The following is a 12,545-nucleotide window of genomic DNA, read 5'->3' as shown; positions in this document are numbered from 1 at the left end:
ATCACTGATTCCAAATCTGAAATCCATTTTTTGGTGCATGCTCTAGTTTTTATGCAGTTTTAATTTCTTTTTGTTACAGTTAATGGCATGCATTGGTTTTTAAATTGGAGTTAAAGGGCAATGACTCTTGGATTGAACATAATCACAAGGCAATTAATGTTTTACAAACATCACTTTTACATAATGGTAGTTGTTTTTAAATGTAAAAAATTATTATCTGATATAAACACCCTCTTATTTTGTTTTAAGATTGAATCATGGCTTCTTTGAATAGGGGTAAATGTAAGAATAGTCCTGATACCTTCTGTTATATATGTGGCTGTTACACACTTCAACGTCAAAGGTACACTATGTCATCATTTGTGACACGTGCATATATTGCCTATTTTCAACTTCCCCTTGGCAATCAAGACAAGAATTGGGCTCCTCATATTATGTGTCATAATTGTGAAAAAATGCTTCATGTCTGGACAAAAGGAAAATACAAAGGAATGCCTTTTGGTATTCCCATAGTTTGGTGTGAACCTAAGGACCACAGCAGTGACTGTTATTTCTGTCTGATCCATACAAAGGGCATTGGCAAGAAAAAACGACATGATTGCATATCCTAATATTCCTTCAGCAATACGAACTATATCCCACACTCTGAGACACTCCCGGTTCTAGTTTTCAATGGATTTTCTTCTAAGGATGAAGAAAGTGAACAGGGTAACCAAGTGTATTTTGATAAGATGCATAAGGAAATGGTTGTAGAATCTGAAGGGTCTTCTTCTGATGCCAAGCAGTCATTAACCCCTCAGCAGTTTAGCCAACCTGAATTGAATGACTCAGTAAGAGATTTGGGCCTATGAAAGAAAGCAGCTGAGTTATTAGCCTCCAGGCTTCAAGAAAAGAATGTACTTCACCAGTCAGCTAATGTATTCCATTTCAGGAAGCGTGAGCAAATTTTTGTGGACTTTTTTTTCTGAAGACACTTTGTTTACCATGATATCAGTAATCTTCTCAGCCACCTAGGTGTTACCACTTACAGTCCAACAGAATGGTGGCTATTTCTTGACAGCTCTAAATGGAGTCTGAAATGTATTCTCCTACACAACGGTAATGTTTATGCAGCGGTTCCAACTGGTTATTCAACTCATCTGTGAGAAGATTATAATGACATAAAAATTGTCCTCGACTTTCTGAAGTATGAGCAGCATAACTGAATAATTTGTGTGGATCTTAAAATGGTAAATTTCCTGCTAGGACAAGAGAGGTTTCACGAAGTATCCTTGCTTTCTGTGTTTGTGGACAGCCAAGCTCGGGAGAAACACTGGACACAGAAGTAGTGGCCAAAGCGTGAAGCTCTGGAAGTAGGGATGCAAAATATTGTGAATGAACCTGTAGTTAATCAAGACAGGATCATTTTTCCCCTACTTCACATCAAACTTGGCTTAATGAAGCAGTTTGTTCAGGCTTTGAATAGAGAAAGTGAATGCTTTCAACATATTATTTCTGCTTTTCCTGCCTTGTCTTTCGAGAAGATAAAAACAGGTTTATTCGATGGACCTTAAATTCAAACCCTCATACGTGACGAAGAATTTGCCAGGAAGATAAATAAGGAGGAGAAAGCAGCATGGCAGTCTTTTGTGGCAGTTATAAAGAACTTCCTTGGCAACAAAAAAACAGAAAACTATGAACTTCTGGTTTAAAGGATGCTGTTGGCTTTCTGCGACATTGGATGTAACATGAGCGTTAAGATTCACTTCCTGGCCTGACCAGGCCGTGGTGCAGTGGATAGAGCCTCAGCCTGGGATGCGAAGGTCCCACGTTCAAGACCCCGAGGTCGCCAGCTTGAGCGCGGGCTCATCTGGTTTGAGCAAAGCTCACCAGCTTGGACCCAAGGTTGCTGGCTTGAGCAAGGGGTTACTTGGTCTGCTGAAGGCCCACGGTCAAGGCATATATGAGAAAGCAATCAATGAACAACTAAGGTGTCGCAATGTGCAACAAAAAACTAATGATTGATGCTTCTCATCTCTCCGTTCCTGTCTGTCTGTCCCTGTCTATCCCTCTCTCTGACTCTCTCTGTCTCTGTAAAAAAAAAAAAAAAAAAAAATAGATTCACTTCCTGAACAGTCACCTTGATAAGTTTCCCGAAAATCTTGGAGCTGTTAGTGATGAGCAGACTACTGATGGAGCATCAGACAAGATTGTCCTCAACAAGTACACAAATGCAAGAGCTACAAATGCAAATTTTTGCCTGAATAGAATTTAAATAAGTTTTGCACAAATTTTATGATTAAAATAAGTGTTTTAATATGTTCTATTTCAAAGTTGTAGACAAATTCTGATGCAGTCATATCTTTTAGTGTATTAGTATCTTTTAGTGTATTAGTATATTTACATTATATAGATTATTATATTTTCACAAAGATGGTGCCCAAGAAGACATTCTACTTCATTATGTTAAACTAAATGTTGAAAATTTTACAATAAGATAAAAACCTAAAATCTTGAATTGCAAAAACACAGTAGCTTACAAGAAAAACTAATGTCAGATTTGAAATCAGCACACTCGAATTAGGTAAGAACAAGTGTTTTTGTAGATGCAACAAAAATTTTGTTCCCCAGTGTATCACTTCTGAGAAGTCAGCTGTCAGTTGAATCACGGCTTTAATTAAGGCATGTCCTCCTCCTCCCTGGCCTCCACTGTTGCTTTTAGATGTTCCATTTGTCTCTCCCCTCCAACATTTTCTCTATATTTCTAGGGATAGATTTCTTTTTATCTGTCCTGCTCAGAAAATCTGTGTTTGGCTTCCCAAACCTGTTGTGTTTCATTAAATCAGGTAATTTTCAGCCAGTACCTCTTCAAATATTGCTCCTGCTCCATTCTCTATCTCATCTTCCAGGTCTCAAATTAAGTCTCAGATTCGACTTGCTCTGTATGTTTTCCTTTAAAATGACTCTTGTATTCCATTGTTTTGTCTCTTTTCCTACATTCTGGAATTTTTCTTCTATTCTATGTTATACATTCTCTCTTCAATTGTGTCACATTGCTGTCAAACTCACTTACTTGGATTTTAATTTTAATATTTTTTAAAAGTCTTATTTGGACATTTTCCCAATTTGATATGTCACTTTTATAGTTTCTTCTCTGCAGATATTTTCCAGCCTAACTTTAATTTCTAAAATCAGAATAAGCCCTGTTTTTAATAGTGTTTGCTAATTGTAATTTCTGAAAACTTTATGATCAGTTTTTGCTGGTATTTATTTTTTATTCTCACTCTTATTGCTTTGTTTCTGCACAAGTTTGACAATATTTGACTGTGTGCTGATCAGTGACCTTGAAAAATTACTCCTGAGATATTTCTGGGACTAAGAAATAAGGTGCCTTCCTCCAGAGAGAATCTGTACTTGCCGCGGCCATCTACCTTGTAGTATTATCCATTCTAGAACCCCTTCTAAATAGGAATTCTATGGATGACTCATTGATGCAAATTTGAACTGAAAGCTCCAAGTCAAAAATAGGTTTGCTTTTTTTCTTTTATCTTCTGCTCTGCTCAGCACCAAGGTTAATCTCCCGAATGGTACTGAAGGCATGCAGAAGGAGGAACAGTGTAACTTCTGATTCCATTTACTGTAAAGGTGTAGCCCCTGAAGGAGGGTGGTCCTAGCTCAATATGAGGAAGATTTCATGTAATATTCCCACTATAGGCAAGGGCATAGGCTTTCTCCTCCTCTTACCCCACAAACTATTAAAACTGTTTGTTTGGATTTAGTGATTGTTCTGGATTTAGCTTTGACTTCTCTTTCTCTCTCTTCTCCCACAAAGCTATCAAAACCTCAGCTTAAAAAAAAAATCCTCGACTTAATTTTGTCAGAGATTGGCCTCAGAAAAAATGAGATTGCTATGCTTTGCTTAGTTTTCTGAGTGCTTATTTTTTCTTAGCTTATGGCTTAGAAATATTAACAACATTCATTAATTTCTCTTTTCAAAATAAACAATAAAATATTTTTATTCAATTCAGCAATTCCATTTCTGGATATATAAAAGCAGGGATTCACATGGGTACTGTATCCTCATGTTCACTGCGGCATGATTCACAATTACCCAAAAGGTAGAAGCAACCCACATGTCCTCCAAGGATCAATGCAAAAACAAAATGTGGTCCAAACATAACCTAGACTATCATTCAACCTTAAAAAAGAAGGGAATGTTGATACACGCTTCAATATGCATTAACCAGTATGCTATGTAAAATAGCCAGTCATAAAAGGACAAATACTGTATGATTTCACTTACAGGAGTACCTAAAGTAGTCAAATTTATAGAGACACAAAGTAGAATGGTGCTTGCCAAGGACTGGAAAGAAGGAAGAATGGGGAGTTACTGTTTAATGGACGTTTCAGTTTAGATGGGGGGGGGGGGGATGAATGATGGTGATTGTTGCACCCCAATGTGAATTTCCTTAATGCCACTAAACTTAAAAATGGTTAAAATGGTAAACTTTATGTTATGTACATTTTACCAGAAGTTTTAAAATTCTTATTCAAATGATGAGTTTTCTTACCTTCACATTTACTTAATTAAATACATAAAATGAATAGTGTTTCTATGCTTACGAGGGGCAGCTTGATAAAACATTTTAAGTTGAGTCTGAATAACATTCAATAGACAAAGCCCTTACATTTGAAAAGCTTTGAGTCTGAAACATACTGAAAAAATAACAAGATACAAGAAATAAAACTACAAATCATTGACATTACTCCCAGGGTCAAAGGCTCATATACATAAATAGATAAATTTCACATTGTTACATTGTTTCAATACAGATATCACTAAATAAAGCTTTTCCATATATTACTATAACATATGATTGTTTCTTCAATCAATTTTCAAAATCTATGGTAATATCCTAAAATATGAGTAATGTAAAACAATCCATTAAATTTATAGAATTTGCCCTGGCCAATTGGCACAGTGGTAGAGCCTCAGCCTGGGTTCAATTCCTGGTCAGGGAACACAGGAGAAGTCATCATCTGTTTCTCCACTCCTCCCCTTTTTCTCTTTCTTCCCCTCCTGCAGCCATGGCTCGATTGGTTCGAATGCATCAGCCCTGGGCACTGAGGCTGGCTCCAAGGAACCTCTACTTCAGTGCTAAAAATAGCTCAGTTGCTAGCATGGCCCAGATGCACAGAACATCAGCCCCAGACTAGGTTGCTGAATGGATCCCAGTGGAGGTGCATGCAGGAGTATGTCTCTGTATATCCCCTACTCTCACTTGGAGAAGGAAGAAAAAAAACTTGTAGAATTTCACTACTACATGTTTTATAAAAAGCTGTATTAAACAATACAGTACTTTTAAATTCTTAAATAGTTTTACCAATATCAATTAAGTACTTTTTAAAATATTGTTAAGGGGTTAAAAAATACCCTTAGAAACCACATAACATTCTTCTCCAGGGATGGGCTGCTTGTGCTATAATAAAAGGGGGGAGGGAGAACAGAGGGAAGGGCCAATGTTTTACTTGTTACTTGCTATCCAAACCTTTACCTAATTCCTGCAACACCATTTTCCACTCTCAACTTGGCTGCTACCACTTTATAAACAACTGCATCTATACCCATCTTAATCTTTTTCATGCCACTCTCAAGAACATGTATTTTCTTCTGGCATAAGGTCCCTCCAACATAACTTTGTGATATAAAGTTCCACATTCTCCATCTCTAGCTCTTGCCCTCCCTTTTATTTTAATAAAGTTACACTTCTTCCATATTAAAACAAAATATGGCCTCACAATCAGCAGCCTCGAAAGTATAATCTCGATTCCTTCTCTCTACTCCATCTCCATCTTCATCCTTATTAACCAACTCTTCTCTCTGTCATGTCCTGCTGAAGTCTCAGTTTACAACTGACAAAACCAAGAGATATTTCCAGTACCTCTCTTTGGCACACAACCACCATGTAGTCTCAAAATTTTCTACTTGTCATTCAGAAAGTTTACTCTCTTATCTGCAATATATTCCAATTTTTATGTTCCTTCCTAAATAGGTTTGTTTTATGGTATATATCATCATAAGTAGAACATTTACAAAAAATTTAATGAGACCTGGAGTATATCTCTCAAATCTTTTATTTCACACAGCAGCTTGCTCGTTATCTGGCAACAAAGTGTTTAAAATTTGCTCACCTTCTCTTTGATGAAAAGTAGCTATTATATTTTCTACTGAATGTTAGAGTATAAAAAAATTTTTCCTTGAAGGGACATAAAATATTTTGATAATAAATATGAAAAAATGCTCTTTGAAAGAACTGTGTAATGTAGACAGTATTTTTTTAAATGCTGATTGTTGCCAAAAATAAGTTAGTAAAGTAAGATTAATTAAAACACATATCAGCACACTTCAAAAAGGTAGAGAACAAATTTTTATGTGCTTTCAAGTCTATCTAATGAAGAATTTTAGTTGGTTTTGAACTTGTAACAAACTTTCAGAAATAAACCCTCCAAACAGTTTATAAGAACAACTAAATGTCTTCAGTTAAGATGGAAACTACTACCTGATTTCAACAAGAACCTTTTAACTATAAGATAGGTAATTTAAAAAGTATGATTTAGTAAACACAGCTAATGTTACATTTCTTTCATTTGGATATACATATCTTTATTAGGTATCTTTTTAAACTATTGACAGCTATTAAAAGTCAGATAACCAACTGCACATAATTCCATTATGAATATATATTTTAAACAATTATGCATTTACCTACTAGACTACAAGTTATTTCAAAGTAGCAACTTTGTCTTCTTCATTTCTGTATCCCTAAGGCTTTGACTATATGGCATTCAGCAGATAGTTATGAAGTAATTTGTGAAGAATGAACAAATATACAAGCAAGTATATTAAAATGAAAATATGTACACACATACACATATACCTAAGTATATGTTTAATACTTGTTAAATAAATTATTTCCTAAAATGGGTAACCCCAAATAAATACCTAAAATGGGTAGCCCAAATCACAATGTACATACAGCAAGTCACATACATCGATTTGATGGTGTTTAATGGCTTAACTTGCAATTATAATTTCTTAATTACATAGTATATATTCTCATAAATAAATGTATCATAGTTTTTCTATATAACATGTGAGAATCTTTACTTTCAAAGTGAATCATCAGTGATACAATAAAGACAACAAAAAAATAAAGCAAAACAAGACTAATAAAAAACCTGTTTCCTTGACATAACAATGGATAAATGATCCAGCATAAATAAAACTGTAAAAGTATTAAAAACTAGACTTTCAAAATAACAAGTAAAAACTAAAAATCAAATAATAGCATTTTTATTTTAAGACTTGGTTTATATCCATAAATCTCGTTAAGAATATCATAGCTATTTAGCATAATTTACAGGATGGTATAAATTTTCCTTTCAAGCTATACTTAAAATATTTAATAATAAATCATATAATTATTAATATCTATTTCCAAATATTTAATTACACTTAGTCCTCTATAGTAATTAAAGCAAAGAAGCCCACATTACAATTTTACTACAAAAAAAATTAGATGTGTTCCCAAAATTGTATTTTATTAAACTCTTATAATTCTAGTTTCTAGTTGCATCTTTGAAAGGAAAAAGTCAAAGGGAAAAGTAAGCAAAATAAAAGATAACAAATGCTATTCCAAAAAAGAGATTATATATATAATAATATAGCTAATTTATATAATAATATTCATTACATCCAGAAAAAAAATTTACTTTATAAACACTCAAACACAAAATGGTTAGGTAAAACTTAACTGAATTTTATGAATAATATTTATCAATCTTCTGTGCCCAATCGATATGTAAGGTCTTTTTTCTTAAAATGCATTACAAGGGCAGTAGGGAGTTTAAGAATATAAAACGTACAAATTGGAAGATGTATTAAATAAATCAGTAACCTGCAGCAAATGGTACCACTGTTTGGGTTTTTTTGGGTTTTTTTGGAAACATTATAAAACTTCCTGGAAAGCTGTCTCCCTCATTCTCAGGTTTATAGTTACCTTAATTATATAAGTTTGATTTCTCTAAAAATATATCCTATTGATTGTACTCTAAGTCTAACAGGTCGATTGAGTGTACTCAAACAGCGCATAAGAAAAAAAAAGCAGCTGTAATACTTAAATGAAAAAAAACAAAATAAAAATAAAATAAAATAAGCCAAACTTAGAAGCAAAACTATCCTGTGGATACCTACCTCCTGGAAATGCCATTAGCCAGACATTTATGGCTACAGGATTTAGAGGAGAGGGGTGACGAAGTTGGGGACAAGTTGAGAGGGGCAATCAAACTGTTGATGATCTCTGTCAACTGTGCACTCTGTAAGAAAACAGTCAACTGCTAAGCAAGAAATGTGAGTTAAATCTCAGGTCTTTAGTGTCTATTAAATGATTAACTTGTCATGAAACACGTAAAGATTTATATTTTAGTAAAAACGGGCATTGGCAAAAGAAGCTTTACAGTTGTATGTGAAAGAGTTTATTCTTGTATTATTTATTGATTATTGTATTATTTTCGATACAAACAACTGTAAACCTACTTTTGCCCACCTCTGTATTTTAAACCATAAAGATGATTTATAGAACTATTGATATTTCCATTTCTTATCAGTAAATTTACATTTTAAAGTACTACTCCTTTTTCATTGTGGTTCCTTTATCTACTCGTCCTATCCTCTAAAACACTTGAACTCAGCTAATAGCATCTATGTAGTATTTCCTTTGAGGTAGCCAAGTTAATAATAACAAAAATCATAGCTATATTTATTAAGTGTGCACTAGGTGCGAGGCACTGTACCAGGCAGTGATGATTTCTAATCATTACACCTAACCTGCAAAGTAGATAATGTTAGAATTACTGATATTACGATATGTAAGATCAATTACAGAGGAGGAGATTGAAGCAAAGAAAGACTGAGAGTCTGACCAAGGATCATATAGTCTGTTGAGAAATGGAACTGTGATTCAAATTAAGACCTGAATCTCATTCCACACTGTTTCCTAATATTTTTCCTAATTCAAAAATAACAGTTTTTTTAGGTATCCAAAATTTTCATTGCCCCTTATTCCAAATGTAAATCTATGTAATTTATTTGTAATGTGTAATAAATACTAAATCATTATCAAAATAATCATCTAAAACAATTAAAATAACATAGACCACATCAGTGGAAATAGTATATTTCTACAAAGGAATGACAATATATTCACCACATAGGTAATCCATGTTTATTACAGAAGAAAGGAAAGTACAGAGAGGTGAAAAAGTTAAAGAAAATCTCCTGTAATTGTATTTCACACAGAAAACCACTGCTAAAATCTTGGTTTATAGCCATACCTTCACACTAAATTTTTTGAGAATATGTGAGCATTAGTGTACATACAAGATGTAATATACACAAACAAACACACACTCCTAATTAAATCATGTGACATCAATTTCCTAAAACCTGGTTTTCTCACAATGTAGAATGTCTATACTTAAAAAAAATACCTAGCCCTGGCCGGTTGGCTCAGTGGTAGAGCGTCGGCCTGGCGTGCAGAAGTCTCGGGTTCGATTCCCGGCCAGGGCACACAGGAGAAGCGCCCATCTGCTTCTCCACCCCTCCCCCTCTCCTTCCTCTCTGTCCCTCTCTTCCCCTCCCGCAGCCGAGGCTCCACTGCAGCAAAGATGGCCCGTGCGCTGGGGATGGCTCCTCGGCCTCTGCCCCAGGCGCTAGAGTGGCTCTGGTCGCAACATGGCGACGCCCTGGAGGGGCAGAGCATCGCCCCCTGGTGGGCAGAGCGTCACCCCCTGGTGGGCGTGCCGGGTGGATCCCGGTCGGGCACATGCGGGAGTCTGTCTGACTGTCTCTCCCCGTTTCCGGCTTCAGAAAAATACAGAAAACAAACAAACAAACAAACAAAAAACCTAGACCTATTGCCCCATTTTATTAGTTGTAAGAAATTCTATTATAAAATAGAGGGGTATATGAAATTATTCTTTTGAAATTCTTCATTTGTATGAAACTAATAACGTGCTATATTAGAAAAGAGACTAAAGAATATGATAAAATTAAATCTAAAATTTGAATTCTTCAGAAATCTTTTATGAAGGGACCTTTAATGACTTTATTTTAACCTTTGAGTAGTGAGTTTTTTTCATGCTCGCTGACCCCCAGGAGTGAGTTTTTGTTTTTCAAAAATTGAAATTAGTTCTAGTTACAGTTTTATTAACTTAAAATCATGTTTGTTTGATAACCAATTTATGGAAACAAGAATAACATACATTGGCCTTTTTTTAATGTTGCCTTACACATGTACAATTGTACTCTGGATGGCCAGGAGGCACGAGGATGTACATGAACATTCATACTACTCAAAGAGTAATAGTACTACTCAAAGGGTAATGAGTAATAGTACTCATTTGTACTATTACTTATTTTTAGATTAAAGCTCATTTTCAAAATAATCAATACAAATAGATTCTTTATACAGTTATCAAGCATTCATTAGTTTATCCCTGCAAAAAAATGTAGAGTATCAATTCCCCAGCCTGAGACACAGACACATTCTTTTCTTTCTCTCCCTCCAAAAATACCATCTAAAATATTCTAAACCACTGCAGGTCACTGGTCAGATGTCTAAACAACTGGCCGAGAGAGAGAGAACATTACAACCAACTCCTAGCTTTATCCTAACAAACACCCACTTCAGCCCAATAAAATGTCATATGCCTGAGTCCAGATCCCAAGGAGACACACACATCTATTTAAATAGTTTATAAAATCTATTAAAAGTTATTTCACGCCACTCACACCACACTTTTCTCATTACCTGTTTTTCTATGTTACGAAGAAGCAGTGTAGGGCTACTCGGTGACATTTCAAAATCTTGTTCTGGTAAAGGGTCTTGACTCTCCTGGGGAATCTGAGGATTCCCTGTAATAGTTAATGAAGTTGCTTGTTCTGCAAATTGTATTTGTTTTCTCACAGTGTCTTTTGGAAGTCGACATTCTTCTAGGATCACTATGCCCTAGGCAAACAGCATTAAAGAGTTGAAATGAAAACAAATCGACTGCTAAATTAACCTTAATATTATCATGCACTTGAAACCATGCTTCCTCTTACCCCTTGAAAATTAGAAAATACACACTTGAAAGTAGCTTAACTCTAAAAAACTGGCTGATTTAAAACATGTGCAGTTAAAATAACATGTATGTCTGATGGATCAGGCCTATAAAATATTGTCATAAATTATATACATGCAGTTATTTGTCTTATTGGTTTAAGCATTAAAAGCATGACACATTTAGAATAAAGTTAATGGCTGATATGCAAAATATGAACATTTCAGACAAATTTAGAACATTTCCTGACTTAATCTTATGATATTTTGGTCACTAGCATTTCCATTTGAGTTTTATATTTGAGCACTCTCAATTTCATAAATTAAAATACCAAAGCTATAAAGATCCCAACAGTAATCTAACATCATAATAACTTCTTTCAGAGCCATGTAAGGATCCCCGAGCCTGTCGCTGCCAATCAGCAATTGGGGGAGGGGACACAACTGAACCATTGAGAAAAAGTACTCTGCAGGCCAATCAAAGCTCTAGATACAGGGCAGATGAGATTATTTATTTTAGTGAGAGGGAGGAAGCAGAGAGACAGACTCCCACATGCGCCCCCACCGGGATCCACCTGGCAAGCCCACTAGGGTGTGATGCTCTGCCCATCTGGGGCTGCTGCTCTGTTGCTTAGCCACCCAGACTTTTTTAGCACCCAAGGCCAACTCACTAGTACCATTGCTGTGGGAGGGGGAGAGAGAGAGAGAGAAAGAGAGAAAGGGGGGGGGGGGAGTGGAGAAGCAGACAGTTGCTTCTCCTGTGTGTCCTGGCCAAGAACTGAATCCAGGACATCCACACACCTGGCTGATGTTCTACCACTGCGCCAACCAGCCAGGGCCCAGATGAGTGTATTAACAATACCAGCTTTAAACTTTGATGGGCTATTTTCTGAAATGTAAGTAAGTAATCAGAGGAAAAAGTAGGGATCTAGCTTCCTCTACACTCCCTGACACACACACAAACTTTTTCTTCAAATGGCTTTCTAAACTCTCTCTCACATTTCCTACCTGCTTCATTCCAACTGTTATCCCCCTTAGGTCTCTCAGAGGCAATGGAAACAGGAGAGAAAGGGGGGAAGGAGTGCACAGATATGATCTTAATGATTTTATAGTCAGTTTTCACCACAAAACTTCTTCCCTTTTTACCCCTTTTATCCCCTGTAAAGAATAACACATATTATTATATAATATACATGTAGATGTTGATTTTTGCAAAAATACCAATCAGTGTTTATAGACTAGTTGAAAAGGTATTAAATGCCTAATGTGCCTAAAATATTATATTCCTGTAATGAAGAACAGACTAACACATTAATATAACTGTACAGTATTTCAAGATGGAACAAATTAAATAACTGCTGTGGGTCAGGTTACAGCATGTATAAATGCTATTTATAGGATGAA

The 12,545-nt window shown here is 35.4% G+C and overlaps 1 protein-coding gene across 2 annotated transcripts in view; it reads right to left on the bottom strand.

Annotated features, from left to right (window-relative positions):
• Nucleotides 1-12,545, bottom strand: part of KANSL1L (KAT8 regulatory NSL complex subunit 1 like) — a 120,422-nt gene that overhangs the window by 61,276 nt on the left and 46,601 nt on the right. For both annotated transcript variants that reach the window (XM_066233452.1, XM_066233453.1), the window contains exons 4-5: nucleotides 10,851-11,048; nucleotides 8,234-8,355 (exon numbers count right to left, since the gene is read on the bottom strand). In XM_066233452.1, the coding sequence (XP_066089549.1) occupies nucleotides 8,234-8,355; nucleotides 10,851-11,048 (320 nt within the window). The remainder of the gene's footprint in view (nucleotides 1-8,233; nucleotides 8,356-10,850; nucleotides 11,049-12,545) is intronic.

This window comes from Saccopteryx bilineata, chromosome 5 (genome assembly GCF_036850765.1).
Source record: "Saccopteryx bilineata isolate mSacBil1 chromosome 5, mSacBil1_pri_phased_curated, whole genome shotgun sequence".
Classification (NCBI taxonomy): domain Eukaryota; kingdom Metazoa; phylum Chordata; class Mammalia; order Chiroptera; family Emballonuridae; genus Saccopteryx; species Saccopteryx bilineata.
The sequence above is the reverse complement of the archived record's forward strand: the minus strand, read 5'-3'. Positions and strand labels throughout refer to the sequence as shown.